Source organism: Myxine glutinosa, chromosome 2, assembly GCF_964187855.1.
Source record: "Myxine glutinosa chromosome 2, kmMyxGlut1.1, whole genome shotgun sequence".
NCBI lineage: Eukaryota > Metazoa > Chordata > Myxini > Myxiniformes > Myxinidae > Myxine > Myxine glutinosa.
In genome coordinates this window covers 27878290-27895789 of record NC_136262.1, presented here as the reverse complement: position 1 = coordinate 27895789, position 17500 = coordinate 27878290, and the positions used below count along the sequence as shown (strand labels likewise).

The following is a 17500-nucleotide window of genomic DNA, read 5'->3' as shown; positions in this document are numbered from 1 at the left end:
GAGTTAGATTGGAGATAAAGGCGTGAGAGAGACTCAATGGCCTTGAAGTTACAGGCCTTTGAGAATTCATTTCGTTCTATAAACGGCAACTTTCATCGGATTTTCTTCCCGTTTTTTTTCAACCGAGTCTAAAACTATGTTAGCGACTGTGAAAAATGAAATGATTTATCGAATTTGATTTGAAATAAAACTGGGGGAGAGCAAGACACCACGGGCCTACAAAACAGGACTCAAAGCTATGCGAGTTAATAAAATGGTGGATATTTGTTTATAGCCACTCCCAGAATGGGTGGAGCTATGGGTGGAGCTACTCTGCAAACCGAGTAAGCCACACCCCGGACAGACACCCAACAGATAGACAGACAGACAGACAGAATCATCTACGGCTATTATAATATAGATATATATATATATATATATATATATATATATATATATATATATATATAATATTGTAACGAATTTGAGAAGTGTAACGGTTTTGAGAAGTGTAACAATTTTGGAGAAAGTGTAACGAATGTGAAAAGTATGGTTTTGTTGTGTGTAACTCCCTCGTAATGTAAATAATGGTCGCAGCCGTCCTCCTAGTTAATTCCATGAAACTTACACACAGGCCACGATATATCTTTTTAAATAGTTTATTTCCTTATTCTATGTAGGCTAAATATGTGTTTCCCACTAGATTGACTCTGCATTGCATCAAACGAAATAAAGCGTAGGCCCCTCCGATGATCCATGGCAGCTCAAGTGCCAGGGATTCCCCCACTTGAGCTTTGACAGCAACCGTTTATTGCAGTACTGAACTGCTGTGCAACGTGACGGCGCCTTACCTGCAGCTGCTGACCGGTTTTCGCCATTTGCGGCCCTTACGAACAAGGGGAGTGGCTAGAGAAGACGGGTCGCCCCCCTCGTCATAGGGGGGAGGAGTAAGTCGGCCCCGCTCATCCAACCCAGAACAAGGGGTTTGGCTAAGAGAGGGCGGAGCGGGAACCCCCGAGAAAGTGCGCGAAGGTTCGGTGAGAAACCAATATAAGCCGCCGCGGGACGCACTCCACCCTCTTGCTCTGACCCCGTCCTCTTGCTTGCTGTCGCTCGTTGTTGCTGGGGAGAAGGAAGACGCCTGAACGAGCAGGTGTGTGCGAGCCATCGTGCGACCAGCTGCGCTGCAGCTAAGGGGGCAGCTAAGGGGCCGCAGGCCACGAAAAGGACGCGCCAGGCAGCAATCCACGCTGGACCCTCCATTGCCTCCCAAAACAACCATCCATCCTCAAGCCATACCTGCCTGCAATATCCCCCGTGTAAGTGTGAACGTCGTCTGTCTTGAATGTTGTCCTGGGGTTTTTTAAGTAAATTGAATAGTATAAGCTAACGATTCACTGTGTGACTGCTTCTTCCATCCATTGCTTGTAAATAACTTTGATCGCTCCTTCTTTTTGCTTGTGTGTATAATAAATCCTGTTATTCCTCCGTACTCTGTCTTCTTCTCTCTTCCTTCTCTTTCGGTCGCTTTAGAGGTTTCCAAATTGAATATCTGTGGTGCGATCTGGTCAACGTTGGGGGAGTCGGGCCAATCGGGGATCCTGTAACGGTCGCGGTTGACCATCCGCTCGGCCCAAAGTAACATCTTGTCCGCGACCCGTAACAATTGGTGTCAGGAGTGGGATACGAGGCCCGAACCAAATTTTTAAAACGTGTAGAAAAAAAAAAAATTTGGTCAAAATTACGAGCTGCCGAAATTGCGTTGTTTTATAAAACCCGAATTTTGAGATCGCGCCATGGACAATCAAGGCGATCGGATGTCAGTGGGGGAGATAGACGGGTTAGGGGTAACCCAGGACCTCGGGGAAATGTATGTGGAGGAAAGGGAGGAGGAGAACAATGGCAATGTGGTTGAGGGAGTATCAGGCGCACAAAATGGCGGCCTCGCGCACGAGGTTACGGGCGCGCAAAATGGCGCCTCGCACATGGCCACGGCGCCCGCAACCGTAGCAGCGCCGCTGGTGGATTTGAACCTTTTTTTATGCAAATGAAGGCCCTTATGGCCCAGAATAGCGAACAATTGGAACAAAGAATGGGCAAGCAATTAAGGGAGGACATGGGGGCCAATAGCCAACGGTTAGAACAAAGGATGGGGTCCAATAGCGAGAAATTGAGGGAGGACATGGGGGCCAATAGCCCACGGTTAGAACAAAGGATGGGGTCCAGTAGCGAGAAATTGAGGGAGGACATGGGGTCCAATAGCGAGAAATTGAGGGAGGACATGGGGGCCCAGATCGGAGGGTTAGGGAGTAGAATAGAGGGATTAGAAAAAAAATTTGAGGGGTTAGACAATGGGATAAAAGAGGTGAAAAATGGGTTAATGGGGTTAGAAAATAGGATGGAAGACAAATTGCGGGAAGTAGGGGAACAATCTGCCCGGGAAATCAAACGAATGGGGAACCAGATAGAGGAGGTGCAAATCGGGTTAGAAAGTAAACTGGATGCTCAGAGGGATGAATTGGGACAGATGAGGGTGGCATCTACCAAAGCGATGGAGGAGATGAAAGAGGGGATACGACGAGGCGTAAGTGAGGAGGTCTCGGGGGTACGCGAGGAGGTAAAGCGAGGCGAAAAGCGTATGGAGAAAGAGGTGAGAAATAATACGGCGAGGTTACAAGGGGGCATAGAGGACCTGACGGAGGAGGTGGAACAGCTGACGGAGGGACAGACGGAGTTAGTGGAGCAGGTTCAAAGGAACACTGCAGTACTCGGAGGGTTAAAGGCGACACAAAAAGAAATTAAAAATGACTTGATAGCGACACAGAGGCAATGTCAGATGGTACGTGAGGGGCTGACAATGAGGTTGGACGAGGTGACAGAGGTAATGGAGACAAAGGACCGGCAGGTGAGGATGCACATAGAGACGGTCACGGTAGCCTTAGAGGACGAACTTGAGGAGATGCACCGGGAAATAAAAGAGGTGAAGCAAAAATTAGAGGAAGTGGAAGAAGAGGTGAGTGAAATTAAGAAGGGACGGACAGAAACTAAGAGGGAGATAAAGGAGGAAGTAATGGAATATGTACAAGGTCGGTGCTCAACTCATGATGTGCTGCTCACTAATCAAATAAAGAGTTTGCAGGTGGCAAAAGAGGTGCGGAGACGAAGTGCCAAGGTGAGTGGCGAAATATTCGGCAATGTATATGATGTGAGGAAAGCTTCAGTCGGCTTGGGGATTGGTTTGGATCCGGGTGTTCGTGAAAGGCCGTTGGTGAAGTGTGCGACAGGTCTGGTGTGCGAAAAAAAGAGGTGTGCGAGAATGTCCGACCATGGGGTGTGTGAGGAAAAAGTGTGCGCCGACCAGTGAGTGTGCTGTCGAGAGTGAGTCGGTCGTAGCGCGTGTGCGAGGGAGCACATGGAAGCGCGGTGTGGCGAGTGTTACGGAGGAAGTAACGAAAGAGTGTGCGCAAGAGGATGTGCGAGAAAGGTGTGTAACGGACATGTGCATGGGGAAAGAGTGCGCTGTCAAGATTGAAGGAGAATGCACGCCTGTGGTGAGAGTTACAGAGGATGTAACGAAAGAGTGTGCGCAAGAGGATGCGCGAGAAAGGTGTGTAATGGACGGGTGCATGAGGAAAGAGTGCGCTGTCGAGAGTAAGGGTGAGTGCGCTGTCAAGAGTGGAGGTGAGAGTAGTAAGAGTGACACGGAGCATGAGTTGGTTGTGACAGGTGAGAAAGGAAGCACACCTGGAATGGTAGAGCGTGTGTGGGAATGCACGCTGGAATTGGTAATGAGGCACGTGGTTGGGTGTGCGAGTGAGAGCACACCTGTGATCGTCACAGAGGAGGTGACCGAGGAGGGGGCGCGAAGAGGTGTGTTGGTGAGGTGTGCGAGCGACGAATGTGTGCCAAGGTGTTCGGTGGTCAGGTGTGTGACCAAGTCTGTGAGTGGAATGAGTGTACCTGGGTGTGTAAGAAAAGGTGCAATGACCAAGAGCAGGGAAACGGCTGGATGTATGAGCAAGAAAGGGGTAGCGTATGCGTGTAAGCATGCAGGTGAGGCATCGACGGTAACCGGGTTGGCGGTTAGAGCGACTTATAGCCGAATCGGGCCCTCGGTGCATGCCGGGCTTCGCGTGCCGCGAGAACCAGCGGGGATCCGAGCCACGGCGGGTTCGAAAGGACCGCCGTACGCGATCCACGCTGGGCCTCGCTTGGAACGGCCGTGTCCGTGCTCAACTAGGCGGAGCGGGCAGCTCGATAGGAAGGGTCGTCATGGCGACCACTTTTTGTTGAGACGTGCCGGCAGGTCGAGATCGGGACATTGGATGGCTCCACGCCGAGGTGGTGCGTGGGATCTCGGCCCGGGTAAGCCCCCGCCCCTGCCCCGAATGCGGGACGTATCCAGCCGCTGGCACAAAACAATCCGCATTCATTGCTCGGCTGTACGAATCCGAGCTTTAGAAGGGAATTGGCGCACCGAGAGGATCTAATAAGGAGACGAGTGATGAGGTTAGTGTTTTGGACCCAAAATTAGAAAAAGGCAAAATTTGATGATTGGTACGGTCATTGGCAGATGATTGGCAAAATTTTTGATTGGCTGAAATTTGGTGTGCCAAATTGATAGTAGGACCTCCCCGATGTGGTGGGATGGCAACTCTGTCATCCCTCACAGAAGGGGGCAAATGCGCTATAGATTATGGGGTGTATGGCAGTGAAAACTAGCCCGGGTGGGTTAGGATATTGTGTGTAGGGCCCTAGAAGATGACATTAGGTAACGATAAGATTAGTTAGTGACAAGGATACCTGTAGTGGGGACGCAGGTAGTTTAGTGTGGATGATAATGACGTGGGAGCGCAATAGTTTAAAGGGGTGACTGGGAAGCGCAAGTTTCAGAGGGGAGTAGTTAGATGAGATGATGCCGTGTGTTTGAGGATTGAACAGGTGTGATTGCACAGGTGTGCAACTGAACAGGTGGATGGAGCAGTGTATGAGTGAGTGAAGGTGATTGTGTGTGGTGTTGACCAAATGGTCCAGGAAGGAAGGAGGGTGCAGGTGGCACCAGGTGTGAGTGCACAGGTGTGCACCAACAGGTGTATGGAATAAATGGTTGTGTGGAAGACATGGAGTGTGGAATATATGGAGTATTGGAATGGATGGTCGTGGAGTGAGTAGGATGGAAACTATGGAGTGGAGTGGATGGTGCGAAGGTGTGAATGGGGGAAGAGTGGACCCCCATCACGGATACCCGGGGCGGGTAGTGTAAGTGTTAGGTAGAGGGTATAGGTAAATTGTGGTTGGATATTGGCATCTGTGGTGCGAGTGGAAGAATGATGTTTGGATGGGTGCATTAGTGTTGTGGAAATGGCTGGGCGTGTAGCCTGTTAGTGTGTGTAGTTGGTTTGGGCACTCCACCACTGTGAGGATGTCGGCCAGGTGAGGCCGCAGGTGGGCTCTGGGAGCCGGTAGTTGTGGATGGGGCCCGAGGATCCGGAGGACGGACCCGGGTAGCCCAGTGCCAGAGGGCACCAAGGGGTGACAGAGCCAGGAGGGGCCTTCCCCAGTTAGATAGGTTAGGGTGAGGAGCAGGTAAGCTCGGGAGGCAACTGCAGTGGTGGAGGTGTGCAGGTGGGTAGACCTGCTGGGAGAGCTACACGTCACAGCCCAGAAATTGTGCAAGGGCACCGGGAGAGGAATCGGGGGAGTGAGACCCCAAATTGAGAAGCACCACAGTTTGGTCAATGGGAATTTGGTTTTTAGAACCCATAGTGTAAGTTGGCCAATGGATTGGCAGGGAAAGACCCTGGGTAGTGTAAAGTGTGTTAAAGTCATTTAGAGGATAGTTAGGATTGGAGTCTCCTCGCACCATCTGCATCCACTCACCTGAGGTGACAGGTACTCCGCACCATGCCATGTTTAATTATTTTTGATGCAAATGTTTTGGATTGTGAGACGCATCATGACGTGGGTGTGACATTGTGCTTGATGTTCTATCTCTTCCTCCTTATGAGGATTGATGATGAATTGATGATGGCAAATTTTGGATAGTGGGATTGTGGAGACGAATTTGGTATGGGAAATAAGGGGAAGACGTGACAGTAGCGACGGATTTGTAAAGGTGTAAATTGTTGTAAATATGGGGTAAGAGCAAGGGTAGTGTAGGTGACAGGGGGGGTGACGTACGGTAGGGACGAGTTTTTCTCACTTCGCTCTCCGTACGCACTTCACCCTGCATTGCCTTTATTGACGTGTACCCTTGTGACCTTACCCATCGCTCATTTGTCTTCCCCCCTTTTGTCTCCCACCTGAGGACCTGTGCGCCATTGGGCGCCGAGGGGAGCGTGCGTGAGATGGCCATTGTGTGCACGAGATTCTCAGAACCAGCATGCATTGCGTTGATGTACCACTTTATGGACCGCTGTTCTGCGGCCAAGTACCACTTGATGGACCCCAGGTTCTGGGGCAGGGCACCTCTGTTGGAGACCGGCCATAGTGGCCAGGGAATCCTGCTTGCGGACCTCGGTAAGGTGGCACCTATGCCAAACAGGTGGACCACCCTTAGTTGGCCCCTGAGGCCCTAAATAAAAATGAACACAAGTTGTGCTTTTTATTATTTCCAAGTAGGCCGCATGAAGCCAGAAGACGTCGGGAAGAACATCGGCCCAGCAGAGAAAGAGAAGACCACCACCAGTTGTTTTGTTGTGTTTATTATGAACAGTGGTGACTGTGCATCGAGTGGTGCTTTTGGTGCTTTTGTGGTGCTTGGTGGTGCTTTTGGGTGCTTTGGTGGTATTGGTACTGGTGCATCGATGCAATGCGTGTTGTCTCCTCCCTCCCAACAGGAATTTCTTTTTCTTGTTCCCTAAAAAGAAAAAAAAAAACACAGGTCCTGGGTTGCGTTGTAAATAAGAAATAACGTCACTGTAAATAATGCTCCCCACCGTAAATGTATAGTTTGAGAACAAATCCGTAATTCGGTTAGCTGTGGGCTTGAGTCTGTTAGACAGGGTGCAATGCAATAGGGGGACATACTTATTTGTATTTTAAAATCGTCACACTCAGGGTCAGGTTAATTGTAGAGGGAATTACACCTACGTGTCACACTAAGTTAAAGTTTTGTAGGCCCGAGGACGGGCCTGAAGAAAGGAGGGTGCAGTGTAACGAATTTGAGAAGTGTAACGGTTTTGAGAAGTGTAACAATTTTGGAGAAAGTGTAACGAATGTGAAAAGTATGGTTTTGTTGTGTGTAACACCCTCGTAATGTAAATAATGGTCGCAGCCGTCCTCCTAGTTAATTCCATGAAACTTACACACAGGCCACGATATATCTTTTTAAATAGTTTATTTCCTTATTCTATGTAGGCTAAATATGTGTTTCCCACTAGATTGACTCTGCATTGCATCAAACGAAATAAAGCGTAGGCCCCTCCGATTATCCATGGCAGCTCAAGTGCCAGGGATTCCCCCACTTGAGCTTTGACAGCAACCGTTTATTGCGGTACTGAACTGCTGTGCAACGTGACGGCGCCTTACCTGCAGCTGCTGACCGGTTTTCGCCATTTGCGGCCATTACGAACAAGGGGAGTGGCTAGAGAAGATGGGTCGCCCCCCTCGTCATAGGGGGGAGGAGTAAGTCGGCCCCGCTCATCCAACCCAGAACAAGGGGTTTGGCTAAGAGAGGGCGGAGCGGGAACCCCCGAGAAAGTGCGCGAAGGTTCGGTGAGAAACCAATATAAGCCGCCGCGGGACGCACTCCACCCTCTTGCTCTGACCCCGTCCTCTTGCTTGCTGTCGCTCGTTGTTGCTGGGGAGAAGGAAGACGCCTGAACGAGCAGGTGTGTGCGAGCCATCGTGCGACCAGCTGCGCTGCAGCTAAGGGGGCAGCTAAGGGGCCGCAGGCCACGAAAAGGGCGCGCCAGGCAGCAATCCACGCTGGACCCTCCATTGCCTCCCAAAACAACCATCCATCCTCAAGCCATACCTGCCTGCAATATCCCCCGTGTAAGTGTGAACGTCGTCTGTCTTGAATGTTGTCCTGGGGTTTTTAAAGTAAATTGAATAGTATAAGCTAACGATTCACTGTGTGACTGCTTCTTCCATCCATTGCTTGTAAATAACTTTGATCGCTCCTTCTTTTTGCTTGTGTGTATAATAAATCCTGTTATTCCTCCGTACTCTGTCTTCTTCTCTCTTCCTTCTCTTTCGGTCGCTTTAGAGGTTTCCAAATTGAATATCTGTGGTGCGATCTGGTTAACGTTGGGGGAGTCGGGCCAATCGGGGATCCTGTAACGGTCGCGGTTGACCATCCGCTCGGCCCAAAGTAACATCTTGTCCGCGACCCGTAACAATATATATATATTGTTGCGGTTTTGAATTTGTACAATAAAGGTTAATTTCCCCCCTCATAGTTAGTCACACAACAACACGTAGCCTCACGATAGTTCAGTTATTTCATAGTACATGTAAGCATAGTCCTTTTCCTGTGTTAGTCTTGCATTGAGTAGAATAATGAGAGTTAGGTCCTTTCATTGCCTTATGCTGCCTTATGCCGCCTTTGGCTTTTTGGCGCAAATTAACATGAGGCAGGCCTGGCAAATCGAGGCAAGACCAATGGAGGGAGGAGGAGAAGCCGACGGTAAGAGCGAGCCGCCAATCAGGGCTCGAAGGGAGTGGCTGCGGCACTGGCGTGGTTAGAACATTCGAGAGAGCTAAGGGGGTTGGCAATATAACCCATTGCGTGAAGCCCCCACAGCAGTTCTGTGAGAGTTGAGGAGTTCTGCGGGGTGATGAGCTTGAGGAGTTATGGGAGGGGCGGTTGAACAAGTTCGGAGTTCTGAGAGTTCTGGTGGGAGAGGCGCTTGTGAGAGTTACGAGTTCTGAGAGAAGACGCGCATGAACCCAGCTATAAGCGCTCTTACAAATTGGACGCTCGGTTGAGCTTGAGGCAGAGCCTCTGTTGGGTTACGCGACTGAGAGCGCGCCGGTAATTAATCGCGCTAAGAGAAACCGCCAAGCTTGGCGAGAGACGCGTACATTTCCCTCCCGCCTGCTGTGCCCTTTGTTCGAGAGACACACTGCATTGATCCCTCCCGCCGCCTGCTTGCCTTCATCGCCGGACGTGCTGTGACCGGGGAGAGCCACGCCGGGCGGAGCCGTTCCTGGACGACCAAGTCAGCGCGTGAACATCATCCTACCTTCATTTCCCCCTGTGAGTGTGATCGGGCCCGTGTCTGGGATTACCTTAAGACTGTATAAGACTGCTCTGTGTCTCTGTGCTTCTACCGATCATTGTACATAATAATAATTAAACCTGTGTTCTTCCTTTATTCGACCGTCTCGTCCCCTCCATCATTGACTAAGCATGGTACGAATAGAACCGCTCGTTTCGGGTTCCAATACCAAAGGTAACTGCATGGACCACGTGGTACGCAATCCGCTCGGTGTACTCAAATTACGCGTGGCTCGTGCGAGGCTTGATTCCCCGCTTCCGTGGCGGCGCAGGTATTTAAGTACATGCAAGAATTGTCTCGAAACCCTACCTTGCGTTTGCCCGGGAGGGGCGATTCAAGTCTCTCGGTTGCGCCGACCCAACAAGAACAAGGGGCTTAATCTCCCCTTGGTAAGGGCAGGAAGGGCGGCGAAAACCGTAAGTACACCCCATGTAAAGTTTTGACTTTTTCAACATATTTCAACATACAGATATTTGATCTTCATTTCAACAATATTGATAGATAAAGGTGATATAATATAACAAATATCATGAAACATTTACATTTTTGAAACATCTTCACCATTGAGTGATAGGGCTAAAACCGATACATAGCACAATATCTCAAAAAGTTATGGACGGATTTGGACGAAACTTGGTGGAGAGGTTGTGTGTGTTACCAGGACAAATCAATTCGATTTTTGTGAAGATTTGAATATGGATTCGGATCCGAGAATTATTTAATTTTTTAAGTGATTCTCCACCATTGAGCGATCGGGCGAAAAGTGATATATAACATGATATTCAAAAATGTTGTGGACGAGTTTTGACTGAACTTGGTGGATGAGTTGGTTAGGTGACAAGAACAAGCGGATTCGATTTTGGTTCATGGCCGGATCCAGATCCGGCCTTTAGTGGGATACAAAACATACTGTTCACCTGGCGGAGGTGTGCACTCTACTGAGTGCCGTTCTAGTTATAGGAAAGGCATTGCCCATAAAAGAACTGTGCAAAACTACCGGTCTTTAAGGGAGGTTTTGAATCATGTTAATAAAATCATTGGAAGGACCATTATATATAGAGATATAAATACAGAGATATAAATATTGACATTTAAATACACATAGAGAAATATATATATAGGCAATATATATATATATATATATATATATATATATATATATATATATATATATATATATATGTATATATATATATATATATATATATATATATATGTATATATGTATATATATATATATATATATATATATATATATATATATATATATATATATAAAATATATATATATATATAGATATTGTTGTGGTTTTGGAATAAAGGTTAATTCCCCCTCGTAGGTAGACGCACCACAACATGAAGCCTCGCGATAGTTCAGTTATTTCTTAGTGAATGTAAGCGTAGTCCTTTCCTGTGTTTAGTTTTGCGTTGAGTAGGCCAGTGAGCTTCGGTGTTCTTTTGGCGCTGAAAGGCCACGCGGCAGGCCTGAACAAGTCTAGCAATGCCGAATGGAGGCGCTGCAGGAGGAGTGGCCGGTAAGGAACGAGCCGCCAATCAGGGCTTGAGAGGAGTGGCTAACCACGACGACCAGAGGCGGGGTTTGGAACAGTCGAGTGAGACTTTGGGGCGGGGCCATAAAACCCCGCTCCGAGCCCCCCCACCTCAGTTCCCGACGAGAAGAGGTCAGTTGAGATCGGTCAGAGTCGTGTGCACGTCAGTTCCCTGTGAGTCAGAGCTGGAGAGTATCGTGAGTACAAGTGCTGAGTTACAGTTCCCTGAGATAGAGTTGAGTTTAGCTTGAGCACGCACGAGAACCACGCTGCAGAACGAGTGCATTGAATTGCGGTGATCGAGATTGTACATGAACTTTCCCCATGCCCTGCGCTCTGCACTGTATCAATCGCGCGCTCGAGAGGACGACCCGTGCCGGGCCACAGATGCGCGATTACCTCCTCCCTGCCTTCGCCTGCATACGTGCCGTGACTGCCAGAGGGCTACACCACGAGCGAGCTGTCCGGGAGCGACCGGCAGCAAGGCGCGTTTGGCGCGCGAACCTGCTCTTCTTCCATTTCCCCGTGTGAGTGATTCGGCCCTTTGTCTGGATATGTTAAGATCGATTAAGCTCCTGCTCTGTGTCCACTTTCCTTCTGCGAATCATTGTACATTGTGTAAATAATAATAAATCGTGTTATTCCTTTGATTTGACCGTTCTCGCCCCTTCCATCAATTGGCTTTGCATGGTACGAATAGAACCGCTCGAATCGGGTTCCATAAAAAGGTAACGGCACAAGTCACGTGATACGCATACCGCTCGGCGTACTCGATTAAGCGTGGCTTGTGCGAGGCTTGGTCCCCGCTTTCGTGGCAGCATGGGTTAAAGGTACGTGCGATGTTGACCCGATACCCTTTTTCACGCTTGCTCCGGAAGTGGCGATTCGGCCTCGTGGACCCGAAGACCCAGGGGAAAAGAAGGGGTTCACCCTTTGTAACGGGAACGGGCTTCGGGAGATCCGCAACAATATATATGTATATATAGAGAGATATAGATCGATAGATTGCATCGTATACTGTAGGCTTTTTCATGGCATGAATACATTTTTGTATCGAGGTTAATGCAGTTATTTTACAATCTTCTAAAGATGATGCAGAAATGATTTGAGATATATATTTTTAAGAGCATGAGTAACAAATTGTACAGGAATGTGTTCCAACATAATTCTACCAGAGCCTGTGTTTTACCCCAAGGCACACTAGACCGCTGCATCACAGGGCTGACTGCCTGCCAGGTGTTTGCTTCAGGGGAAGAACCTCTGGCTGTATCTAAGCAAGACATAGGCCCTGGCATGGGCTCTTCATCACCAACACATCTCGGCTGCCCCATCAAAAATTCTTCACCAAAACTCCCAGGTCTCAGAGAGACATTTGATCAAGTAAGTCGGGTTCAAATTAGCTTCACAAAATTAAAGCCTCATTATTTAAGAGAATTTAAACACATATATTGAACAGGGAGCGAACTGCACAGGATCATGCCACGGACCACTGCCTAAAGGTGGACAGTTTGTGATGGTCATGTGGAATTGCAAATATGTTCTACATCAATTCTCGGTAGCATACTTACCTTGAGCTGAGCCCTTTGGGTTTCCTGTCTGAGCACAAAACTTGCATCATCTGAGCTTTTTGCATTCAAATCCCAGAAATAACATTGACTTATGCCCCTCAAATACTGGCCTTGTTGTGCATATAAAAGTGCATTGATATCTTAGTGTCCTAATGATAATGTAACATTTCATTGATTTCTCGTAATATCTCTGTCATCCTTCATTACCAGGTGGCTATGATATTTTTCAAAGGCATATCGTATCATGTTGTTGCTTTTTTTTAGCTCACCTGGAATACAGTTCCGGGGAGTCTATGGGATGGCGTGTTGCCCGTCCGTCAGTCCGTCAGTGCGTCAGTCCGTACACACTTGCATCGTCTTCTCCGAAACTGCTGATGGGATTGTGACCAAACTTGGCACAAATTATATTTGTTATGTTGAAACTCAAGTTTGTTCACGACGTTAAAAAAAAATCGGGGTATTAGGGGGTCTACCAGGGGTCAAAGTGGATCCAGGTTTAACCCCCCAAAAATAGGAATTTGCTTTTTCCTCTGAAACTACACACACTATTTCTATGAAACTTGACCACAACCTTCATCACCTGTGTTGTACCAAAGTTTGTTCATGGCATTAAGAAAATCTGGGTCAAGGGAGTCTACGGGGGATAAAAGTAGGTAAAATATGACTAAAGCCTGTTAATACCAATGTATCACGATTTCTATATGATGTCATAACAGAGACCGTTTGGCTATTTCTACTTGATCAAACATCTGCCCATGTCTCCCACTTTAAGCAACTTTAAACTCAAAGATTTCTTCAGAAGTAAAAGAGGAGTCAAATTTCATAAACAGAGGATGAGTAGAAACATTCATTCATTCATTATTTCATCATTTATTAATTTTCTCTATCCCAATATGACGACTCAAAGTCTCAGTTTAGTAACTTTTGTAGAAGTTATCATTTCTAGTTCATGATTGGCTCTGATAAACATGTCTTTTTGTCTATCCATGGACTCATGATTAGTCCACAAAAGCCAACGTGATGTCATGTGCATTTCAGCCAATAGGTGACGAGACATAGCTGCCTCCACATTAATCGTTTCATTTTATACTAGAATGGCACTCGGTAGAGAGGATACCTCCACCTGGTTGGCCATATCACTCAATGGTGAAGAATCACTTAAAAAATTCAACTAGCTGGATCCAGATCTGCACCAAAATCGATTCATTTCGTCCTTGTCACATGCGCTACATCTCTGCCAAATTTCGTCCAAATCCGTCAACAACGTTTTGAGATATTTTGTTCACAAACAAACGGACAGACAAACAGATAGGGATGAAAACATAACCTCCATCCACCTTGGGTGGCGGAGATAAAGATGAATTGTGCAACTTCCAATGGTGAATTGAACATAAATAAATAATAAAATCCTCCAAAAATGCAAAATGCTTTTCATCCTTGATTGTATGATTGGAATCCTTAATCCAGATGATTTTATTTAAACCCTTTATTCATGTTGATCAGTATTCTTCCTCCTTGGTGAGAAAGTCCAAGGAGGAAGAATGATACTTCCACTTCCGGTTCCTCCGGCGAAGAAGTGTCCTTCGAGCTCTCCACGTCATCAAAGTTAAGTATTTTCCCATTCGTGGCTTTGTCAAATTTCCACTGGTTATTTTACTGTGTATGTGTTACTGTGTGTTTCTAGTTAGTCTTGCTCTGTAATTCTTGCAAACCTGTGTGTAATTGGTCGTTTTTTGTTCGCACCGCGTGCTGCGGGGCCTGTACCTCGAAGCTTCCCTCCCCCCGTCGGTATTTTGTAAACTTAAGCTCTTTCCTTTGCTGTATTGCTTTTCTCTTTGATTTTCTTTTCTCCCCCTACCTCCCTCGAACATCTTACCCTTTGTCTGATGTTTTAAATACAAAATAATAGTAATAGTAATAAAACAATAATAATTTCCTTCTCTCCTCGCGGTCCCCTACCCGCCCATGACCTTTATCTCCTTTTTCTTCTACCTCTCCAACCGTTACTCACCTTTCCAATTCTAGTTTCCACCACACTCATTCAACCCTTTCTCCTTCTTTCTCAGATCCATGCCCTCACATCAGGGAATTTTCCCAGATTGTTTTTCATGGTTTTGTTTAAATATTGTTTAAATATCTTTAAACTTTTCCCTGCATGCGGGTACCTCTCTCACCAGCCATGGCACCTCAGGAAAGGACCTCTGCGACCAACTGGGACTGACACAATCTGTGAATTTCCCGACCCAGATCTCAGTCAACGGAGCGTCTTCTCTTCTAGTCTTGGTTTTGACGAACTTGGTTCCCTGCAAATGTCTACTGCTCTTCCTCTGCTCCAATCGGTTCATCTGATTATTTGCTTGTTAAAGTGGACATCTCTCTGGCCATTTTCAGAGAGTCTCCTCAGCGTTGACGAGTCTGGCATTTCACTCAGTCCGACTGGCACGGTCTTCAAGCAGCCATCAATCATCAGGACTGGTCTCCCATATCTACTGCCTCTGGCATCAACTCTTCCTCGGATTTGTTCAAAAGTAAATTTCTCTCTCTCATGCACACATTTATCCCATCTCGTCTTCAGTTGTCATACCCTTCCTCCCGTCCATGGTACACTGAATCTTGTGGTGAGGCAATTGCCCTGAAACAACTTGCCTTTGCCTCATGGAAGGCAAATCCATCTGAAGGCAATCTCAGTTTCTTTCACAAAGCTCGGAACAAGTGAGTGTCTACCCTCAGGAGAGCCAGGAAACACTACATTACTACTCTCAAGAGTGAACTCTCAGAGCTGTCTCCCTCCTCCAAATCCTGGTGGCATCTGGGCAAATTTGTTTCTGATATTTGTTCCCCCTCCATCCCCTCCCTTACCTCAAACGGATCCACAGCTGACACAGCACGTGACAAAGCCGAATGCCTCAACTCTGTGTTTGCCTCAAAATCTTGTGTCCCAAACCCATCTCTTTCTGTACCCACCTTACACAGTGGTACGCAGATGCTCCTGGACTCTGTGTCCTTCTCTCCTGACAAGGTGGAGAAGTTTCTGTCAAACCTCGACTCTGATTCTGCAACTGGACCAGATGGCATTAGCCCAAAATCCTGTTCTGCTGCTCTATCTCACCCTCTCTCTGTTCTCTTCACCCTCTCTTTTGTTCAAGGTCATCTGCCATCTGCTTGGAAATCAGCCAACATTCCCACTTTACATAAAAAAGGAGCAAAAACAGATCCTTGCAACTACAGACCAATCAGCCTGCTCCCAATTATCAGCAAAGTCATGCAATCCACCATCGCTTCTGACATCAAATCCTTCCTCTTCTCCAATGGCTTGATCTCTGATCTTCAATTTGGATTCAGACCCGGTCACTCTACTCTGGACATGCTGCTTCTGCTGTCTCAACAATGGATGGAGGTCCTCAATGTCAAACAGGAAATCAGAGCTGTCTCCCATGACCTATATTGTGCCTTCGATACGGTCTGGCACACCGCCCTGCTCACCAAACTCTCCTCCTAAGGTATCCATCGAAACCTCCACGCATGGCTTGCCGACTTCCTCTCTGGTTGCAGTCAACGTGTGGCCCTGAATGGAATTATCTCATCTTCCCTTCCTGTCCAGGCTGGAGTTCCTCAAGGCAGTGTTCTGGGCCCTGTGCTTTTTTTGTATTCATTAATGATTTCTCCGACTCCATGGAAAATCCTCTCTATCTCTTTGCTAATGACTCCACCCTCTGCCGCTCCATATATCAACCCTCAGATTGGCAGACAGCAGCCTCTTCACTCTCTGCAGACCTCGATAACCTCACAAACTGGTCAAACAAGTGGAACATGTCTTTTAATCCCGACAAATCTCACACTCTCACTATGTCTCTCCGAAGAGTCCGTCTGGATAACCCTCCCATATACTTTTTCAACAATCCTCTCAAAGAAGTTCTGTCACTCAAGCTTTTGGGTCTCACTATCTGCCATGATCGTTCCTGGGAAAACCACATTTCCAAGCTGGCCTCTAAAGGCAGTCCCCGACTGGGCATCCTCCATCGTGCAAAGTCCTTTCTGGGAACTTCTGTGCTCCTCACCACATACAAGGCTTTCATCTGCAGCTCAATGGAATACTGCTCTCCCCTCTGGGCTGGTGCTCCTGCCTCACACCTAGCTTGGCTTCACGCGATTGAAACCCAAGGCATTCAGAATCATTGGAATCTCCCGCGATGAAGCTGAATTTGAGGGCCTTTCTCCCTCTCTCACCGCAGGCAGGTAGGTGGTCTTTCTGTCTTCTACCAACTCCTCTCCGGCCTTGCTCCCCCTGCTCTGTCTTTGGTCCGTCCCCCAAATATTCCTGCAGGACGCACAAGACCTGCCAGCGACCCTCTTCTGGTTAAACTACCAAAATCAAGACTCACTGCTCACCTTCGCTCTTTCATTCCTCTTTTCTCCCACCTTTGGAACAAACTCCCACACTCTCTTCAATACCTCTCCTCCCTCCAAGTCTTTAAAACAGCTGTTCACCACCATCTCTTATCTTCCCCCATTCAAAACATTGATCTTTTCTACCCCCGTTAAAACTCCCCAAACCCACGTCTTTAAATCCCCAACTTATTTCCTGAAATTCCTAGTCGTGTTCATTTGCTTTATACTGTGTGCCGCTCCCTCCTCCCGCAGCCCTCCAGCCTTCCACAGATCTACCAACGTCCCTGTTCTCTTCTGTTGTTGTGCTTGCGTGCTTCCCCCTCTCTCTCCCCTTCTTGTCTCCCGCTCGCTTCATTGTATGTTTTATGTGTCTGTGCATGTTTTCATGTTCAATGTGTTAGCTCTCACACGAGCCTCGATTTTGTATAAAAAAAAAAAAAAAAAAAAAAACCACCTTTAGAGGCCATTTTTCCCCGCAAGCGGGGGTTGGCCTTTTTCGGCTTTTGTTTGTTTGTATGCAAACTTTTGTTTGTATGCAAAAACAAAATATAAAAAGTCTCTTCACTTGATTACTCGGTCGGCAAAAGTGCGTTCAGGCAATGCTAACCATCTACCATATAAAACACAGTCAGTTTGTGTGTTTGTACAGATGTCCGTCCCCCTTCATAAGGGTAGCTTTTAAAGACCAATCTTTTAACACGAATGTGTGTTCACTACGGTCTACTTTTGAGGATAAAACAAACTTTAAAAACATTTTCCATAAAAGAGTAATTATAATGTCTCTTCT

General features: G+C 47.3%; 1 protein-coding gene across 3 annotated transcripts in view; it reads left to right on the top strand.

The window, feature by feature from the left end:
- LOC137421956 (WD repeat-containing protein 7-like) overlaps positions 1–17500 on the top strand; it is a 523854-nt gene that overhangs the window by 142893 nt on the left and 363461 nt on the right. For all 3 annotated transcript variants that reach the window (XM_068108572.2, XM_078773034.1, XM_068108574.2), the window contains one exon: positions 11952–12136. In XM_068108572.2, the coding sequence (XP_067964673.2) occupies positions 11952–12136 (185 nt within the window). The remainder of the gene's footprint in view (positions 1–11951; positions 12137–17500) is intronic.